This window comes from Chiloscyllium plagiosum, unplaced genomic scaffold (assembly GCF_037043375.1).
Source record: "Chiloscyllium plagiosum isolate Xiang-an unplaced genomic scaffold, Cpla_swu_hap1 HiC_scaffold_16, whole genome shotgun sequence".
Taxonomy (NCBI): domain Eukaryota; kingdom Metazoa; phylum Chordata; class Chondrichthyes; order Orectolobiformes; family Hemiscylliidae; genus Chiloscyllium; species Chiloscyllium plagiosum.
In genome coordinates this window covers 43,335,901-43,358,399 of record NW_028270154.1, presented here as the reverse complement: position 1 = coordinate 43,358,399, position 22,499 = coordinate 43,335,901, and the positions used below count along the sequence as shown (strand labels likewise).

At 40.6% G+C, this 22,499-nt stretch overlaps 1 protein-coding gene across 2 annotated transcripts in view; it reads left to right on the top strand.

The window, feature by feature from the left end:
- The window catches only part of LOC122556645 (A disintegrin and metalloproteinase with thrombospondin motifs 2-like), a 377,553-nt gene that overhangs the window by 290,469 nt on the left and 64,585 nt on the right, over positions 1-22,499 (top strand). For both annotated transcript variants that reach the window (XM_087995344.1, XM_043703613.2), the window contains exon 5: positions 13,495-13,578. In XM_087995344.1, coding sequence (XP_087851470.1) covers positions 13,495-13,578 — 84 coding nt within the window. The remainder of the gene's footprint in view (positions 1-13,494; positions 13,579-22,499) is intronic.

Here is a 22,499-nt window from a genome sequence, read left to right as displayed (position 1 = left end):
AAGACTCACAAATGTCTTTAACTTGAATGGATGTACTGCAGTGCTTTTTGATAGGAGCCTTTCATCCATGTACGTACTGTGCAAAGTTATGTAATGAATGCATTAGAACTGGTGAATGAACTAAGTAGTAGTATTTGGTTAATTGAATATCACTAAGTCAATGAGTGCACTGGAGCATTGGTTGGTTTAACTCATTTTCCATTCTCATGGTGCAACTTGTACAGAAATGTGGAACATTTCACCAATGGTAGACAGGGGGTTTCTGTTCAAAGTTAGCCTGTCAGGTGATAGAAAAGCAATCACCAAACACAAAAGCTCATAAATGTCTGAATATATAATTCTTAGAACACGGACTAGACTTTGGACAAGATTTCAAAAATTATTATCTTACTGAATTTGGTTGAACTGTAATTAAATTTGACATAAGCATTCATGAGTTTCACCTCAACAACTGATTCACTTGGGCCTCCAGTTGCTTGGCTAATAGAATGTCAGCTAAAGGCAATTGTGTCATGGAATCATTATTATTCAAACTGGAGTTCCTAAATTTGACCTTTAAATATGAAAATAAATTGATCGGATTAACGGTACATGCATACAAGTATTTGAAAATGAATATAAATATGAGCCAGTGAGATACTTGCAGATGTTAATGTACAGGGTTGGTAGTGCTGAAATTGAGCAGTGCAAGAATATGCAGACAGTTGGAGTTATGTGGAATCGAGTTTTACCTTGGCAGTTCTGGTGAGGTAATCACATTTTCTCAGTGTTGCTGGAATTCCAGCTGAAAGTCATTTGGCCACCTGTCTCCAGATTGCAGCCAACTTTGCTGGATAACTGACTGACAAGAGATGTTTGACAACTACTGAGAGACACAGAAACTTTCCCTCGCTCCATCAAGGGAAATGCTGAGCTCATCATAATAGTCTGATATGAAAACGCAATGGAGGAAATTGTTGACATAGTCCTGTATCTTTAATTCACTGCATATAAAACGATACCATAAAATGATTGACAGAGCTACTTTAACAATATTGTTTGACAGAGAATAAGGTTATTTGTTGAATGTGCATTATGTACCTATGCTGTATTGATTTCTCTTCTGAAGTTGTGATTGAGCTGAAGTTGTCAAACTGATCAAAGCAAACTCTGACTGATTTGTTTTTCAGATGATTTGAGACTGTGCAAAGTGACTGCATTCCCATTCCCTTTTCATGCTCATCTAGAATTGAAAGCTTAACATGTCAAAGGTCTTGCTGAACAAAAATAATGATTTATGAAACCGCCCCAGATGAATTAATACTGAAATTCTAGTCTTTTATCACATGATTCATTAATTAACAAATGAATGTGATGTGTAGGTTAGTTGGTTTACTTTGAATGGGTTACAGCAGGAGTACGTCGAGACGGCAATTAGTTTTCAAGTTTATTGTAATTCAATTTTGTCTATTTAGTACCAGAATCAGAGAATAACTCGATAATTTGACAAGATAGTTCTTTTTATATCATTCTGATGTAAACATGAAATTAAAAGTGAAAACCTAAATTTCATCAAAATATATCTTCAAAGATGACTAACTTCTGAAATAAGGAGAAGCGATTTCCTTATTCATAAACCAGAAGTATCACTCGGTTTCTGTCGATGGTACTATTTGCACTAGAGCTCCACTTAGACAGTTGGCAGTGCATTTCCTTTGGGATCTAATAAAACCACAGCTCCAGTCAATAGCTAACATCTGCCACTGGAAAACGAAGAATTATAACTTCATATAAAAAATGGCTTGATAGCAAGATGGAAACAAGTTGTATCAGAGATTGGCAAGCATCAATACGGAATCCGTATTAATCTTTCACCAAAATCTATAATTGAATCAATGCTTCACATTCCGAAAAATATTACTTAAAGCTGACCACATGTACAAACAGGTCTTGTAACAAGCATTTTGTGGAGTTTGGCCTTGAACTCGTTTATAGTCATAGAATGAGGGAGTCTAATTGAGAAATATACATAAACATTATTTTCCAGTATGGTGAGAGGTTTGGAAGTGAATTTGCAAGTAGTGGCATTCCCAAATACCTGCTGTCCTTGTTTTTCTAGATGGAAGTGGTTGGGAGTTAGGAGTATGCTGTCAAAGGAACCTTGGTGAATTTCTGAAGTTTTTTTTAGATAGTACACACTACTGCTGAGTGTCAGCAGTGGAGGAAATGGATGCTTGTGGATGTGGTGCCAATCAAGCATGCTGCTTTGTCCTAGATGTCAGTTTATAGCCTGTTGTTGGAGCTGCATTCATCCAGATAAGTGGAGAGTACTCCATCACCCTCCTGACTTGCACCTTGAAGGCAATGGACAGGTTTTGGGGAGACCAGACGTGAGTTAATTGCTACAGGATTCCAAGCCTCTGACCTGATCTTGTAGCCACACTGTTTATGTGGCTAGTCCAGTTCAGTTTTTAGTCAATGCCGGAATGATGATGAAAGGTGTTATAATATGAAGCCCAATGCGTTCCTGGCACCGCAGAATATTTTCAAAGGCAGGAATGTTTTATGACACCACTGAGATGTTACCTGCCTTGGAATGACTACCCACATGTGGTGAGTGCACTGGCTTTATCCAGTTGGCCTTTTGATAACGTCCTGGGGAGCAAGTGGGGCTCTTTCCTTTTTAGGGTGTACAGGGCCATCCCTGCTTTCCTGGTCTACCATTGAATGCTTCACCTCTTCAATTGCTGGGGCCTGTCTTGCATGATAGCTAAACATTAATGTTTATCCAAATTTGAAAGTGCTCCAATTCGTTGCACTGCTAAAGTTGCACAGCTGCCAGCCTTTTGATTGATCACTGCTGGTAAAGTGATATGCTGTGGTCCTACTGTCCAGGTGGATTTTCAACTCCTTTAGTCTCAAACGTTAGCTTCAAGACAGGAGGCATCAGCAGATTAATTGCAGCCCAGGCTCGGGCCCAGCAGCAAGAGAGAAGGCAAAGTTTACCATCTGCACTTTCCAGACAACAACTGATTGGGAAATAAGAAATTAGTGAAATCACAGGAAAATAGTGGGCTGATTGGGTTCTGACTGACTGCTGTTAGGAAGTGTGTGCTTTTTTATTTGTTCATGAGACATGGGTGTCACTGATTAGGCCAGCATTTATTGTCCACCCCTAATTAACCACTTAAGAGTTGACCACATTGCTGTAGATCTGGAGTCACATGTAGGCCAGACCAGATAAGCATGGCAGATTTTCTTCTCTAAAGGACATCAGTGGACCAGATGGATTTTACAACAGTCAACAATGGTTCTATCAGCTCGCTTTTTATTCCAGATTTTTATTGAGCTCTAATTCTGCCATTTGGCATGTTGGGATTCAAACCCATGTCGCAGAACATTCATTAATCTGGGGTAACTGGCCTAAAGTTATTAACCATCTCCAAGTCGGTAACGTAGATCTGAGAATACTTCAACGGTCAATACAAGGTGTTACAATGATAACAAAAACATAAAGATAAAGGCACTGTGTCTGTGCATCTCTATCTGAATGCACATTAGTTGAAGTAAATAAATATGATCTGATAGCCAATGCAGAAGTTGCAGGATTACACAGTTGGGTCCTAGATATTGTGTGATATATGACCATCAGACCATAAGAAATAGCAACAGGAGTAGGTTGTTCACACCCACCCTACAGCGAGCCTGCTTCACCATTCAATAGAATCATGGCTGATATGACATTCCTCATGTCCACTTTCCTGCCTTTTCTCCTTAACCGTTAATTTCCCTCCTGATCAAGAAACAATCTATCATAGCCTTAATTATACAAGAGGTCTCTGTCCCCACAGCTCTCTGTGGCAAGGAGATCCAAAAACTCCCAACTCTCTGAGAGATGAAATTCCTCTCCATCTTACTCTTATTTTGGCACCCCTGTATTCTGAGACAATTCCCTCTGGTCCTCAACTCTTCCATCAGCGGAAGCATCCTCTCAGCATTTACCCTATCAAGCCCCTTAAGAATCCTATATGTTTCAATGAGATAATCTCTCATGTTTCTAAACTGAAGTGAGTGGACTCCCAGCCTGCTTAGCCTTTGCTCATAAGGCAATCCTTCCATCTCAGGGATCATTCCAATGAACCCTCTCTGAACTGCCTGCAATGAAATGATGTATTTCCTTAAATAAGGGGACCAAAACTGCTCACAGTACTCCAGATGTGATCCCAACAGCACCTTATACAGTTTCAGTAAGACTTCCCTACTTTTATACTCTAATCTCCTCAAAATAACGGCCAACAGTCCATTAGCCTGCCCAATTACCTGCTGCACCTGTATACTAGCTTCCTGTGTTTTGCGCACAAGTATCCCCAAGTTCCTTTGTGTTGCAGCTTTCTGCAGAAAGGGTGGATGGGAATGTGGAATCCAAAACTTAAGCATATCAGCTATGATCTCATTGAGTGGCATAGCAGGCCTGTGGGGCCAAATGGCCTACTTTTAGAATCAGATAATCCCTACAATGTGGAAGCAAACCATTCAGATTATCAAGATCTCACCACTTCTCCGAGGAGCACCCCACCCAATCCTATCCCATCCCTGCATTTCCCATGATTAATCCACATAGCCTGCACATTGCTGGACATTATGGGCCATTTAACATGGCCAATTTCTGTCACCTATATATCTTTGGACTGTGGGAGGAAATCAGAGCACTGAAAGGAAACCCATGCAGACACAGGGAGAATGTGCAAACTCCACACAGACCGTTGCCACGAGGGTGGAATCGAATCCAGATCCCTGGCGCTGTGATGCAGCAGTGCTAACCACTGAGCCACCCTTTCTATGTTTGATATCAGGACCCATGTTTGTCATTAAATTTCTTGAAATTTTTCATGAAATCTGGCTGTAATTTCAACATCAATTAGCATCCTAAGCACCAATTTTGTTCCATGATAAAGTCCCTGCTTAGGTTTTGACTTCTGTGGCAAATGTTATAACTAATGAGTTTTGAGAAGGTTTGTAGCTCAGGTTGAGGTTCTGGGTGTAAGTTTGCTCGCTGAGCTGGAAGGTTCATTTTCAGACATTTTGTCACCATACTAGGTCATCATTTAGCCTTTGGTGAAACGCTGGTGGCACGGCCCACTTTTTATTTATTTGTTTAGGTTTCCTTGGGTTGGTGATGTCATTTCCTGTTCTTTTTCTCAGGGGGTTGATGGAGTGGAAGGCTATTCTTTTTGAATACAGTGTATAGGTGATTTTCCTCTGCTCTTCGTAGTTCCTCTGTGCTGCAGTGTGTGGTGGCTCATTGGAATAATGTTCTAATGCAGCTCCATTTATGGGTGTTGGGATGATTGCTTCTGTAGTTCAGTATTTGGTCTGTATGTGTTGCTGTATTACAGGCCACTGATTTCTCAGCAACAAACCCAAACAAGTAGACAAAATGCATCCAGAAATCCTAGCCACTCTCCCCAAATCAAAGACATCTTGGAAATGACTGCCAGACTACTCGGATCTCTTGGCATCGTGGTAGCCCACAAACCCACCAACACACTAAAACAGCAGGTAATGAACTTGAAAGATCCTATACAGACGACAAGCAAAACTAATGTAATTTACAAAATACCTTGCAAGAACTGTAACAAACATTACATTGGACAGACAAGCAGAAAACTAGCCACCAGGATACATGAACATCAACTAGCCACAAAAAGACATGACTCACTCTCACTAGTATCTTTACATACGGATGAGGAAGGATACCACTTTGACTGGGACAACACATCCATCTTGGGACAAGCCAAACAGAGACACATGTGAGAATTCCTAGAAGAATGGCACTCCAACTGGAACTCTATCAACAAACACATTGACTTGGGTCCCATTTACCACCCCCTAGAAAAAGAATAGGATATGGCATCACCACAGGAAATGACATCACCAACCCAAAGAAACCTAACTACATAAATAAAAAGTGAGCCATACCACCAGTGCTTCACTAGACGCTCACTGATGATGTTACCTAGTATGGTGATGAAATGTCTGAAAACGAACCTTACAGCTCAGCAAGCAAACTTACATGCAAAATATTATAACTGCTGCTCCCTGGAGTTACATTTGTCCAATAGCATGTTCATTGTAGCTACGTATACAAACTCCAATGAATGTGAACCGATTTCATCATCATCTGTGGAGTCAATACTGATATGTTCTTTTAGTTCATGTGATGCTTTTCTAAAACGTTTATGTTTCAATCTCATTTTAGCAAAAGAATAGCTGTGGAAAAGTATGTTGTATCAAATAATTGGTCCTGTTATTTTTCCTCCTATGTCATAGAACATAGAACATAGAAAAATACAGCACAGTACAGGCCCTTTGGCCCTCGATGTTGTGCCGATCCAAGCCCACCTAACCTACACTAGCCCACTATCCTCCATATGCCTATCCAATGCCCGTTTAAATGCCCATAAAGAGGGAGAGTCCACCACTGCTACTGGCAGGGCATTCCATGAACTCACGACTCGCTGAGTAAAGAATCTACCCCTAACATCTGTCCTATACCTACCACCCCTTAATTTAAAGCTGTGCCCCCTCGTAGTAGCTGACTCCATACGTGGAAAAAGGTTCTCATGGTCAACCCTATCTAAACCCCTAATCATCTTGTACACCTCTATCAAGTCACCCCTAAACCTTCTTTTCTCCAATGAAAACAGCCCCAAGTGCCTCAGCCTTTCCTCATACGATCTTCCTACCATACCAGGCAACATCCTGGTAAACCTCCTCTGCACCCGTTCCAGCGCCTCCACATCCTTCCTATAGTATGGCGACCAAAACTGCACACAATACTCCAGATGCGGCCGCACCAGAGTCTTATACAATTACAACATGATCTCAGGGCTCCGGAACTCAATTCCTCTACCAATAAAAGCCAGTACGCCATATGCCTTCTTCACCGCACTATTTACCTGGATGGCAACTTTCAGAGATCTGTGTACATGGACACCAAGATCCCTCTGCTCATCCACACTACCAAGTATCTGACCATTAGCCCAGTACCCCGTCTTTTTGTTACTCTTACCAAAGTGAATCACCTCATATTTACCTACATTGAACTCCATTTGCCACCTTCCTGCCTAGCTCTGCAACTTATCTATATCCCGCTGTAACTTGACACATCCTTCCTCACGGTCAATAACTCCACCGACTTTCGTATCATCCGCAAACTTGCTCACCCAACCTTCTAGCCCCTCCTCCAGGTCATTTATAAAAATGACAAACAGCAATGGTCCCAAAACAGATCCTTGCGGAACACCTTGTCATTCCATCTTTGCCATGTTATCTCCTCTCATGCCATCCCCATGCCTTTTCTTCCATCCTCCCTGCCATTGCCACCCTGGCTTTTACCATTCTCATACCTCCCATCAGTTGGTCTATGTTCCTTGCAGAAACAGTCTCTCTCTGGTCTGGGTAATTTAGTTATTTGTCTTCCATTGACTTCTGCCAGTTCTGTTCCCCACCAAAACCCCACTCCGGTAATGTCACCAGCCATGCATATGTTGCATGCTGCATTCTTCCTTGTGCCCCAGGCATTGCCCACAAAACAAAACCAGCATCAGGCACACCTCTTCAATCATCCAGGGAGAAAGTGAGGACTATAGATGTTGGAGATCAGAGTTGAGAATGTGGTGCTAGAAAAGCACAGCAGGTCAGGCAGCATCCGAGGAGCAGGAGAATCAATGTTTCGAGCATAAGCTCTGCATCCTGATGAAGAGCTTATACTTGAAACATCAATTCTCCTGCTCCTCGGATGCTGGCTGACCTGCTGTGCTTTTCTAGCACCACACTCTCGACTCTTCAATCAACCAGTCAACTGAATATTATTGTTGTACTGACATTAAAGTGCAGATTAAAACTAGTGTAAAAAAAGTGTTTGTACAGTTTTTGAGTTTGGATAGGAAAAGAGAGTAAGAAAGAGGAATAAACAAGAGGTGTAACCTTCATCACCCTTTGTCCTTAGGTGAATGTTCAATAGCAAAAAAAAAAGTAAAATTGGCATTGACCTTGATTGGGACTGAAAGCCTCAGGAGAATAACAGTGAAAGGACACAGAAATGTCAGAAGAATTCACAGTGGGCTTGAATATAAATTTACATTGAAGGTTGGTCTTAAGTTAAAAGATTATTGAATGACAGGTCTTTTTGCAAAAACTGCACAGTGGAATTGATAATTTGACAATGGACGATGGCATTTTCATGAGTCTCTGATTAGTTAATAGGAATTGTATTTATAAAGTACCAAAGTCTAGAGGGAAAGGCTTTAAACTAATAGGTGAGAGGGAAGATTCAGGTAAAGTTAGTATTGTGAGCAGCAAGAGAATGATTAAGGCAGAGTAGCAAGCAACTGTAACAGGACAGGACCAGAAGTTGAATGATGGAAACAGAACAATAGTTACAATAGCCATATTATGGAAAATAGTAAAATGTCAAAAGTGAAGGTGACAAATCAGAATACGTTAAATATTTTCAGTAGGATAGTGAACTAAATGTGCAAGTTAGCAGGAGGTTGATAGGCCCAGAGTAAGTTGGTGGGGTGAGTAAAGATGTAAACTTGTTTGGGATAGCAAGGGGTCCTGTGCCTCTGCTCACTCATCTCAGCTAAAATTATACGAGTCGCAGTGTCGATGTCAGGATCTTGGGCCAATTAATGTCTTACATTGCCGATTAATGGCCAATTAAGGGCATCTTTCCTCTACCTGTGGCGATTTGGCTATGGGCTTGAGGTGTCCCTCATGTTGGGACATTCTATGCCCTGGGACACTGCCCTTCCCCCGCTCCACATTTGATCCCACTTGTTTGAACTCTACCTCTAATCCCCACCCAATACCAGGTTCCAGATTAGCTCTCCCTTTCTCAAGTGTCTCTCTGCTTGGCCCTGGTGAGGCTGCTCTGAGAAAAGAGAGATAAATAAACTGGAAGACTGTAGGCCAATTAAGCTTCTATCAGTAATAGGGAAAACGCTATAATCTGTTGGTCAGGATGTGATAATGGAGTACTTAGAAGGTCACAATACAGACCAAGGCAAAGCAGATTTATGAAAAGGAAATTATGCTTGAAAAATCAGTCAGAGTTGTTTCAGGGCGTAATTAGCACAGTAGACAGGGGGATAGTGGGTAAGGGCAAGACCAGCAATGAAAATTTCCATCACCATGAGGAATGAAATCATGGTGGGACATTACAGGGAAGCAGATGAGTATTTGTTTCAATGAAAGTGTGAGGAGAGAGGAACCCATTTAGTTAAAGCAACAGGAGACAGGAGGCTTAAAGTTCAGAGTTGAAACATGGTGTCAGGAATTAAAAGTACACACTCAGAACACCTTTGTGACCAACTGAAGACCTTACTGCACAAGGACAATGTGGTAGTTAGTGTGTGTTAGCCTCTCCACATTAAAAGAACCCATGCCCAGGTGGCTTCTTGCCCATTGTGATGAAGTTTGGAGCTTGCAACATCAGGAGCCTCCAGCAGAGACAGACCTGAATGTCACAGCACTACTATAGCTCAGGAATGTCAATGCTATCACACTGACATCACTGCCCCAAGTGAAACACCATATGTGGGAGTAATTCACCTCAAAATACACTTTCTTCTGCACAGGTACTTCTGAGGGAGAAGCATGGGGTTTATTTCACTGTAAAACAATAAAGAGTTGACTGCTTCAGCAAGTCCCTCTGGAGATGAACAAAAGCTTCATGACCCTTCTGTTCATCCTAATCCAGAAGTAGTACATCACAGTAATTTAGTGCATGCGCCCCAATCCTAGAAACGACATGAGGCCAAACAGAGATTCTACTCCAGCCTCAATCACTTGTTGTCCCATGTTCAATCAGGAGAAAAGCTGGTTTTCCTCAATGATTTCAATGCCAGGGTTGAGAGCGATACAAACCTCTGGAAAGATGTGACTGATAAGGAAAACATAAGGCATACTAATACAGCCCTACTCCTGATAAAATGCACAGAACCTGGTCTAGTCTTAACCAATATTTTGTCAGAACCACAAATACAGGATTTTATGCTAACACTGTCACTCCAGGCATTGGCACATAGTTCACGAAGTCATGTGCCCTAAACTAAATATCCACCGGCCCCTACTGCCTGCTCCCACCACACAACACTGTCCCTTAATGATTAAGACCCACAATGAGCCACTGGATAAGGTGGATCAATTTGGACACCACGAGAGCCTCCTGTTACCAGTGATGTAATTGAGCATCGCCTCCAGTGTGACATTGCAGCTTTTGGCAATCTGAAGAACAGAGTATTGGATGACAAAAATCTCAAACCTAATACAAAACTCATGACCTACAAAGCAGTAGTGTCACCTTGCCCCTCTGTCTAGAAAAATGTGGAAACAGGAAAATGAGAGCAGGAGTAAGTTATTTAGCCCTTTCAGCCTGCTGCACCATTTTGTATGATCACGGCTAATCACCCAAATCAGTAGTTGTTTCCTGCTTTTCCTCCATATCCTTTGATCCCTTTAAGCCTCAAGTTCTATATCCAATTCCTTCTTGAAATCACATAATGTTTTGATCTTGACTGCTTTCTGTGGCAGTGAATTCCACTGGCTCACCAATCTCTGGGTGAAAAAAATTCTCTTCACCTCAGTCCTAAATACTTTAACCTTATTCCTTCCACTATGACTTTGGTTCTGCACTCCTCCACCAACGAAAACGTCCTTCCTGCTCCTACCCTCTCTGTCTCTGCTAGAATCTTTTAGGTTGGTATGAAACACCTGTAAATTCTTCTAAATTCCAGGGAATACAATCCTAACTGAAGCTGATGAAGGGCTTTTGCCCAAAACGTCAATATTTCTGCTCCTCAGATGCTGCCTGACCAGCTGTGCTTTTCCAGCACCACTCTAATTTAGACTTTAATATTCGGGTCCTCCCTCAGGCCATTATATTCCAATACTGAAGCAATAGTTACAATTAAGCAGCTGTGTTGGGTGGTCACATTTTCTGTCACAAGACTTCCAAAACAAGCTCCCTACTCTGAGCTCTGTCAGAACAAGCAGTTATCAGGAAGCTGCCTGATGTGGAGTGACAGGGATAGGGTAGGGGGTTGGGTCTGGGTAGGATGCTCTTCAGTGTGGATTCGATGAGCTGAATGGCCTGCTTCCACCCTGTAGGGATTCTATGATTTAATGCATTGCTTTACTGTTGTTTGGTCATGGCAGCAATAAACATTTTGATAATTGAAGTATGTGATGAAGTAGGTTGTTGGCATGGTTACATGAGAGTGCAACATAGGTTTCATAAAAATTGTGATTATTTCCAATGTTGCCACGTTGACTTTTAGCACTGTGAGACCTTTTCCTTTCTTGACCTGGGTAAGGTTTGTAATGTTTACATTCTTCTCAGAAGAACATACCATAAACTGCTGTCAGTCCCTCCCACCCTGACAGTAACCCCAAGACTTGTACTTTACGTAAAGTAGCAGATGACAAGAGTCAGGCAATGATATTTAGCCTGCTAGGTAATGTTATTCATATTAAATCCTACCTTCAAATAAAGAATCCACATTATTCTTTCAGCAATCCTTGTTATGATTGGTGCATTTACATTAAACAGAAGAGTGTAATCAGATTGTAAGGATTTGAAAAATAAATTCTAGCACTCTATGTTGGTATTTGTTTTGTTGTTGGTCTTTGTGAAGCAAAATTCTCAAAGGTTTTGCATTTTAATCCGACTCCTGTATGATATAGCAATGTTTGTTAAATGTGAATGGGATTGATTAAAGTCTGATTTTTTTTTAATGCATGTTCATGCTGCATTAGAGACAGTGCAGTAATAATGTGACTGGACTACTAATTTACAAAAGACATGGCTTTAAATTTCCCCATGCTAGATGGTGGAATTTAAGTTCAGTTTTAAAAAAACTGGAGTCTCTGTAATGATGAACTCAATTGTTATAAAAACCCATTGAGTTCATTAATATCCTTTAGAGAAGTCTGTCTGCCATCCTTACCTATTCTGCTGTATGTGTGACCAGATCCATTATTGATTTATCCCTTAAATTGCCTGGCTGAGCTCTAAATTCAAGGGCAATAAATACAGTGATTGACAGCACTTCCCATATCCCACAAAAGATCTTGCCTCTGTCTGGATCCACATCTTTCTTGATCTGATGGTGACATCTTTAGTGCTCACATTCTGGAGAATTTAGCAGAGAGTGACTATCACTCAATATGATTCAAACGTCCAATAAACCATCTCTTCAATTCTAACCCAAGAGATTCTTTTGCAAAGAGCAAATCAACCTCAGATATCCATGAATTAATCCATCCTGGTTCAAATTTGGTTCGTTTGACTAGAGAATCAACCATGAACCGACAACAATCTTTTAAAAATATATTATTTAAGAACTTTTTGCATGGGAAATAATTTTGTTAAAGAGTGTTTGCAAAGATCATAGCTATTTTCTCATTAAACTGAGAGTTTGGTCTGAGTTTGTTTATGCCATGATTTTGATAAGAGATAGGGCTGTTATTTAAGACAAGGATAAAAGAAATCTTAGTTTGATGTTTTGATCATAAATTCTAAAGTTGCATAATTCTTTTTTCCAACTGGTATTGCTATTTAATCAAAATTGGCTGTAGTTTTAAGTCCTTAGATAATCCAGTGCAATGTAGTTGTGGATTGCATAATAAATCAGTTCAGCATGCTAGACTCCACTAGGGCATATATTAATTTAAAATGTCCCTTCAAATTCCTGACATTTAAAAAAAATTAAAAATGATAAGCACATAAAGGCTAAAATCCTGCTTTGTCTTACTTTGCCAAAATCCTGTTAATTAGAATTAAGAGATGCTAGAACATTTTGAACTACACATGGCTTTTTGCATTATTACAAGCACCTCATCACTGTTGTCACGATTGCACTATGAATCTTAGGCTTATCAGAAAGGTGACAGTTACTTTTACATATTTTGTCAGTTCTTTAATGCTAGGATCTTAAGGCTACTTATGGTTCGCAACAATAATGCGTTTTGAGCTTCATTTGTTTCTGACTTTATGGAAAGCAACACTAAACAATAATAGTATTGTTTGGCTGTGATCGTTGTCAGTACTGGTGGATCTCAGAATGCTTAGATAAATCCTCATTACAATGAGGATAACTAATAATGAGATTTCTTCTGGATTAATTTTTTTGCTTGTAAGCACATTATTTATCAAAGTTCCATTTAATGAATTTGCAGAGACTGCCTGTTGATCACAATGGGTGTATTATTGCCATTGAACCACATAATTTATATTTTATAATTTCCCTTGAGAATTCCAAGCTGACTCCGTGGCCCTCTGCTTTAAATTGTATCCTGTTTATGGGTCCAAAAGGAATAATTGTACAAAAATATCTGTTTGTTGGTAATTTATAATGTTGGAGCCAAGTTAGTTTTGTTATGTTTTCTTATAAGGATGTTACTACTATCTAATACATCCTGTCAAAATTTATTTCTATTTTTCTGCAGGTTAATGAGATTTACCATGATGAGTCTCTGGGAGCCCATGTCAACGTTGTGTTGGTACGAATTATCATGTTGGGTTATGAAAAGGTAATGGAAAATGTATTAGTTGTCTGGGTATGTGCAGAGACCCTAACAAAGTATGCACAACTGTTAACATTTCAACAAGTCAAAGAGTTGTTTACGCACATTGAGGCCAGAATTTTCTGAACCCACCAACCCTTTCAGATTACTGAACAGAACTATACACATACTTGATCTCCAGTTAGCTGGGTAGTATTATGGCCAAGTTTAAAGAAATTCTAGAAACCAATCTCCTGGTGCCATGCCTCTAGTATAATTGGTCAATTTTGAGGAAGAAGAAGTTTCAGTCTGTTCCAGGCTAATTAGGATTTGATAAAGATCTGACATTTCCAACCCTTGCCAGAATTTGAGTTTACACAGGCTATTAAACTCAGGTGCTATATGCTTTTTATTTTTGGCACATACTGATCAAATGTTAATTTATTTTTCTAACATCTATTTCTTTTTAGTTGAAATTTCTAAAGGAATACAAAATGTAATGATACCATCACAGTGTGCCTTTTAACTCTATTGCAAGTCATAAAATTGGAATTGGTATTCCAAGATCAGTTTTGTGCCACTTCTAAATAAGACCTTTTAATATCTACATATTAAGACTGGCCCAATTTAATCAAACATACTTAAGCAAAGGCATCTGTTCTTGTAAAATCCTGTATTCTCATTTTGTACATGTACTTGCCAAATTTTGGAAAGTAGAATTTGACAAAATCTCTGCTGAGCATTATTGGCTGCTTGGGTAAAGCTTTGTGAAGTTAGATCATATGAGTAATTAAGCTGACTCCTTGCACAACTTTGACTTTGCACCAGCAGCTTTGTCTTTGTGAGGTATGTGGCAAATTGCAAAGCAAGCTTAAAAAGTTGATTAAAAAGTAATGATTGCTTCATAATTGTGTTTCTAGTCAAACATTTTAGCGATCTTGAATGAATATTCTGGGGCTCTTGTGGTGCAGTGGTAATGTAGACTTGAGAGACCTGAGTTCCAGTCCCCCTCAACCAGAAGTGTGTAAAAAGATCTCTGGACAAGTTGGATAGAAAAATAGGTTAAATTGGATATAAAAAGGAATGAGTTCAACTTCTATCACAATAACTGAAAATATAAAATATAAAATAAACATGAAATGAAAGCTAGTATTAGCATTCAAACAACTACTAGACTATCAGAAAACAATCCATCTGAATCACTATTCTGTCTGGTCTATGTGTGATTCAGAATCCAAAACAATATGGCTGACTCTTAACTGCCCTCAAATCACCCTCCTTAACTGGAATGCAGCTCTGCCAGGAGTGTGCCCATCAAGAGTATGCACCCAGGTGATTGCATGGTTGCTTCTCGCTTTCACTCTGTGGCAGTACCATCTCAATGAAATTCAGCCCAATGATTCTCTTGTTAAGCCAATAATTTCTATATCTGCAACTTCAAAATCTGTTGCCTTGAATCGTGTACCTGTTACAAGTGCAGGTTCCATTCATTTTATTTCTGTAAGAGAAGTTTACCAAATCTTGCACCAGGGACTTTTCCATTATATCCCTTCATCTTTTCAATCATTTTGAATACGATCCTATGAATTACAAACAGTGCTGGCTGAGTGCTGACCAAACGTAGGCATATTTTACCAAATTGTTTTACAACTGAGGTAGGCCAGGCAGATTTCAGATTTGTACCAATTTGGCTGGAAAATCTGAATTAAAAAAACATGAAGTGATGGAGAAACTTGGCGGCACTTTATTTTCCGTTTTGGCACTTTGCAGCATTCTGGGCTCAACATTGAATTTAATAATCTCAGACCATGAACACGGTCATCCATTTTGTTCCCACTGTTTTCCTTGCCCCTCCCTTCCAGTATTGGATTTTGTTAATCAGCCATTATTATTTTATGTTCTGCTATTAATGCTTCCTCTGGACCTATCTCAATAACCATCACCACACTGTTTGCCTTCTGTGCCAACTGTGATCCCTAATCTCACTTGCTCTCTAACCATCCCCTGACCTTGTTTTCTACTCCACTTGTTCCTCCCCACCTTCCTTTACAGTATTACACCTGTTACTTATCCACTTCTGCATTCAGTTCTGGGGAAGAGTCATAATGGACTCAATACATTAACTCTGTTTCTCTCTCCACAGATGCTGCCAGGACTGCTGAGTTTCTCCAGCCGTTTTGCTTTCTTTTCAGATTTCTATTGTCTGCTCCGTTTTACTGTTGTATAAATTAGAGAGCCTATTGTTCTTCACTACATTTCACCACAAAATGAGCTACATTTCAGGAATAAACCAAGTTTTGAGAAATGAATTAAGTGTTGTGCAGTTTGAGGCCCCGTACATCAATCTGGTTATGAATTGAGAACAAACATTTCTCCAGAGAAGCACAACAAAGTTTTGCACCCTCAGTTCTTGCTTTTTTAAGTTGGGAACCCATCTTAAGCATCCACATTGGAAAGAAGAGAGCGAAAGAGAAATATATTATTTCCATTCACACACACATTTCTTTTAGGCTGATGTTGACAAAGGTTCTGATACTGTTGAAAAAGAGTTACATGAACTTGCTGAATTTTTCATCACTTGTTCTCTATGAGCTGTCAATCGAAACTGCTAGGTCTGCCTTTGTACTTGAGTGTACTGATGGTAACAAAAGAAGTTAGAAATGATTTCAAAGTATTCCAACTGTTGGTAAGTGTACAAAGTGTATGTTTATCTCAGACTGAAAGATTTCTATTGAAAATTTGAAGAATGTAAACAAAATGCATAAAATACAACATGGTAAACTGCTAATGATTTTTTAAAAAAGTTATATGTATATAGTGTGTTTTAGGGCACAGGATATCCCAATGTGCTTTACAGTCAGTTAAGTACGTTTGTAGTGAAGTCACTATGGTAACATGGGAAATGTATGGCAGACGATTTGCACAGAACAGGTTTTCACAATTAACATTGTGGTAATGACCAGGTAATTTAAAAAAAAATCATTTGATGAATCCCCTTTTCACAAAGCAGTGCCATTGGCACATCTATATGGCACAAAGTCAGCAGTATGATGGAATACTCCCTGGTTGCCTGGATGGTTGCAGCTCATCCAGGACAAAGCAGCTGCTTGATTGGCGTCACATCACAAGCATTCAGTCCCTTCACCTTAGTAGCAGCAGTGTGAACTATCTACAAGATGCAATGCAGAAATTCACCAAAGATCCTCAGACAGCACCTTTCAGATGCACAACCACTTCCACATAGAAGGACAAGGCAGCAGATACATGGGGACACCACAATTTGCAAGTTCTCCTCCAAACCACCCACCATCCTAATTTGGGAATATATCTGTCATTGTGTCAAAAATCCAAAAATTCCCTCTCTAAAGGCATTATGAGTCAACTTACAACACAGGGTCTGTAGCAGTTCAAGAAGGCAGCTCACCACCACTTTCTCAAGGACAACTGGGAATGGGCAATAAATACTGGCCAGTCAGCAACTCCTATGTCCCATGAGTGAATAATCAAAAGCAAAATAAACCAAAAGAATCAGAATCAAGAATGCCACCCACTGAATTAAGTGACGATAACAAACATTGAAAATAAATAAACTAAAGACATCTCTTATTTAACTTCTAAAGCTTTTCAAACTTTTACACCTACATAGAAGTAGGGATACAACTATGTGGTGCAATACTGAGGAACTTGGGGATTCAGTCTTTTGCATATTTGGCAGGAAATATGGTGGCCAGGATTGTTAATCATGGCAGATGCCACATATAAGTCTCTTGATGGCACAAAAACTTCATGCAATTTGGAAGTGGGAACCTGCCAATGGGGTAACTCACTGACATTCTGTCATCGACCAATCATACTATTTATTAGATTGCCAGCTTGGGCAAAAAGGATTTCCCTCTTCACCAACTCCCTTCATTGCTACTCCCTCTTCACCCATTCCCTTCATTGTTTCCCCTTCACCCATTTCCTTCGTCGCTACTCCCTCTTCACCCATTCCCTTCATTGCTTCTCCCCTTTACCCATTCCCTTCATTGCTTCCCCCTCTTCATCCATTCCCTTCATTGCTTCCCCCTCTTCACCCATTCCCTTCATTGCTTCCCCCTCTTCATCCATTCCCTTCATTGCTTCCCCCTCTTCACCCATTCCCTTCATTGCTTCCCCCTCTTCACCCATTCCCTTCATTGCTTCCCCCTCTTCACCCATTTCCTTCATTGCTTCCCCCTCTTCACCCATTCCCTTCATTGCTTCTCCCTCTTCACTCATTCTCTTCATTGCTTCCCCCTCTTCACCCATTCCCTTCCCCCAATCCCTTCATTGCTTCACAGTCTTCCTCTAATCCCTTCATCGCTTCCCCCCTTTACCACATCCTTTACTGCTTCCATGCTTCACCCACTGCCTTCACTACTTCCCGTCTTCACCCACTCCTTAACTGCTTCCCCCGCTTCACTCACTCCCTTCACAGCTTCCCCCTCTCCACCCACTTCCTTTACTGCTTCCCCCTCTTCACCCACTCCCATTGCTGCTTTCCCCTCTCACCCATTCTAACCCTCTTATCCATCCAGATTTTCCTGATACTCGCCATTGAGCAACATCCATTCTGCAAGGACGAAGGTCAGCGCATGGTGGGATGTGACCTTTTGGGCTCGATATTACGCATTTCCACTGGAATATTTGAACAGGGGACAAAGTGCAGCCTCTCATCTCCGAGACCATCCTAACTTATTTTTCATTTTACACTGTGATGGTGGAGATTTCGGGTGGTTCACCTAGCTCTGGCCCTGTTGCTATTTTGCCAATGCCAAATTGTAGCTTCTATACACCATAACTACAGAAGTCTTAGTCAGTCACTTCAACAGCCTTCCTGTTATATTGTATCTCCAAAGTAAATTCAGAATTACTCCTTTAATAGAGCCCTGCTTTGGACGATGATGTGTAGCAGAAGCGCACATTTGAACGTTGACTTTTAAGTGTTTTTCTTTTTGTTATTTATGGGTCTTACACGTGGATAAAACACAGTTGGTTTGGCTTTATGAGGAATATAGATGGTTTGACAGTAATTAAGCAATAAATACTTGGAGAGATAAATTTATAAAAGTCTTCAGCCCACAGTGTTGGCTGTAGCGTAAAAGTTATTTGTCAGTGGCTCCAGAAGACGTGTCTCCCAAGTTTCCTACAGAGCTCTGCCAGACTCCAATAAAACACTGGCAGGATGCCATTGGAAATCCTGTGCAAGAACAAGATGCCCTGGGATTCTCAGTGTATCTGGTATTTTCTGGTGGTCCTTGTAAGAGGAGTGGAAGCCACCCCTTACAATCCCAGTGCTATACAGTAGATATTTCTCGAGTACCGTCACCTTGCATTGAGAGTTCCCTCTCCTGCTCAGTCAGAGTCCAGTACAGGACTACAGGTTGTGATGTCGAATGAAGTTGGATATATTTGATTCCATTGGAAAATCCAATCGAAGTTAAAAGAAAAGAAATTGAACACGTTAGAATAATTCATTCAATCATTTGAAACTGTTTCATTATTTAAACTCGAACATGACTGATCTGGATCAGCTTTAGCTATCCACCTTACGTGCCTTGCTTCTATAGCCCTTGATATATTTGCCCCAGGTAAAACCTGACTTGCCTCCATCACCCAAAGCTTGAAGGTGAAATGACAGAGGTCTGCTAGACTTCCAGTGACAGCTTGGTGGGAGGTGATGAAGTAGTCAGGCATGAGATCTGCCATAGTGACTGTGTCCCATTTCCCACTAACCCTGGGTCTGGACTCTGCTGGGGTCAACATTTGAGACAGGACTCCAATTTAACCAGCAAAATTACTGCACACAGATTTTCGGATGGTCATACTTAATTCAGGCTGGATTATAATATTGATCAGATTGAGTAATAAAAACTATTTATGCCTGTAAAACACACCTTATTTTCTTCTTCACTTTTTCCCATGTTCTTCCTTGTCATTGGTTAAGTGGTGTTTGCGATTTTGGAGAAGATTTATAGCTCAGGTTATAAATTTGCTCACTGAGCTGGTAGATTTGTTCTCACACATTTTGTCACCATGTGGTAACATCATTAGTGGGCCTCTGATGAATCGCAGGTGTTCTGTCCTGCTTGCAATTTATCTGTCTTGGTGGGTGATATCACTTCCAGTTCTGTTTCTAAGAGGTTGGTAAATGGGACCCAAATCGATATATTTGTTAATGGAATTCTAGTTTGAATGCCAGGTCTCTAGAATTCCCGTGTGTGTCTTTGTTTAGCCTGCCCCAGGATGGATGTATTGTCCCAGTCGAACTGGTGTCCCTCTTCGTCTGTGTGTATGTATACCAGTGATAGTTGCTCATGTCTTTTGGTGGCTTGTTGGCGCTCCTGTATCCTGGTGGCTAGTTCCCTGCCCATCTGTCCAATGTAAGGTTTGTTGCAGTCCTTGCAGGATATTTTGTATTTGACATTCATTCTGGACGTAAGTTTGTTTGCTGAGCCGGAAGGTTTATTTTCAGACATTTTGTCACCCTACTAGGTAATATCATCAGTGAGCCTCCGGTGAAGTTTCACCTGGAGGCTCACTGATGTTGCCTAGTATGGTGATGACACGTCTGAAAATAAACCTTCCAGCTCAGTGAGCAAGCTTACATCCAGAACCTTAACCTGAGCTACAAAGTCGCTGACATTCGTTCTGCTAGTTGTTGGTATGGGGTCTTTAAATTCATCAGGAACTGTTTCAGTGTGGTGGTAAGTTTGTGGGCTACCATGATGCCTAGGGGCCGGAGTAGTCTGGTCATCATCTCCGAGCTGTCTTTAATGTATGGCAGGGTGACTAGAGCCTCTGGGAATATTGTGTCGTCTTGTTTAGGTCTGTTGTGTCAGAATTGGTGGACTGTGCTTATCAGGTACCTGTTGTTCTTGAAGTGGTGTTAAGTGGTGTTTCTGTTCCCAGTTGGTTCTTTTCAAATTTTATTGTTTTATTAATAATATTGCACAAAACTGTCTTCCAAATGTTTATTTTCCCCTCTGAACGTATTGCAGCAAAAGAAATGTCTTTTCCACCAGCGCAAAGCAAAGACCAACAAACTAATTAAAGTATAAACTGTCTGACATGCAGCAGACATGATTGTTCTTCATCCAGCTCACTTTATACATCTGAACATGAACAACTCTCAGACATCACAAACTTGTCAAATCACTTTCTTAACTTGTTTCTTAAATATAGCAACAATGTCAACTCAATCCCAAAATTCAAATAGGTGTGACTGTTGCTTACACAGCCAATATCCAAGGCGTTTTGGCTAAACATAAATAATCACCACATAAACAAACATCTACTGGCAGAAATGTCTGAGAAATAAACAATCAGACAGCACTGCTCACTCCCATCACAGGAATTCTCAGACTTGGCACTTGCTCCCTCAGTGATGTTCCTAGTCAACCTCCAGCCAAGATCCACCTTAACAATCCAACATGCTTCTCAGAGTGAGTTATTTGCTGTGAAGGTCAGCCAAAGCAGGATCTGAAGCCTGAGGCAGATCCTGACATGGGGATGAGGGAGACTGCTGATGCAAGCTACGGGTTATTTGTAGCTTCAAGCTGGAAACCAAGATCAATGAGTAAAAGCAGAACGCCAGATCAAGGCTAAGTTGTTGCTTATCTGAAATCAAGTACTGATGGTAAAGAGTGGTATGGTACTGAGCACAGAATATGGGTAGAGATTCTATTAAGAGTGTACATTGATAATGGACATTTTAGTTTTAGTTTTTTTCTACATTGTCAATACCTCATCAGTTTAAGATTATATATAAAGATCTGGGATTTAATGAGAAATATGTAACCTGTTATAAAATATACATACTTTATCAGCATCCCTGTCTGAACTAGATAGAGAGGGATGCATAACCCTGCCAGAGTAGATGGATGTTACAGTCTTCTGAATTTAAAACCACCAAAAAAAAATCAGTTGTCAGGAAACCAAGTGGAACCAGTTGATTAACCTATGCTAAGAATCAGATCACTGTATGTTTAATCATGGATTCTGGATTTAACTGTCAAGACAAGAGGTTCCCAGGCATCATGACCTCTCCAGGATGATCTAAGTAACAGGCTGAGAATATAGTCACTTGCCAATTTGCCTAGGTGAGAGGTTTTTGTTCACAAGATTTGTTCTGACAGTGTTCTTTCACTGATTGGAAGGTCATTTCTATTACCTTGGAGTGTTCTGCCTTTGATGTAGACACCTATGCTCTTAGCCATCAGATCATCCTGGGAACAGCTCATGCGGCTCTGCCTTAGATCTCTAATGATTAGAACTGGAGGAGCAACATCGACAGCAACAGGAGCCTTCTCCTTGGTTGGTTACTGCTCCAGTGGACAGAGCAGATGCACACAGGAGTCTGGCTGACAGGAGCACAGGGGTTCAAGTGAGACGATCATTGTTCTGGACAGGGCACCTCAGGAGATTCTCATGTCAGGTTGTTGCTAATATCTGCAGCTTCTAGGAAGATACTTTCATGCCAAATTAATGCAATGGGAATTAATTCCCAATGGCCATCAATAACAGCACAGCTCTGAGTTTCTTCACCTCCACCACCTCCCAGGGATCTGCCAGTGATATCTTTAGATTTGCATATCTGCTGCACACAAGTGCATCTCCCAAGTTACCTGCTGATAATCCAAGATGGATTATCCAAGAGGTGGACATCAGTGCGAAGACCTAAGGTGAAATAGTACTCGTGTTGGATTCAGATCTCTCCAGTTTCTCTCCAGTCGTGTGCAGTGCCTTTGGACGGAACTGTCTGTATTTTCTGCTGCTGCAGCAGATTTGTCCTCTTTTTGGCTGAGGACCTTTGGCCAATTGAGCAGAGCATTGTATATGATGGGGGCTCTCCACTATTGCCCCTATCTCCACTATCTGCTATGGCTCATTTGTGACACAGCTACTTATCTTCAAGGCTGCAACAC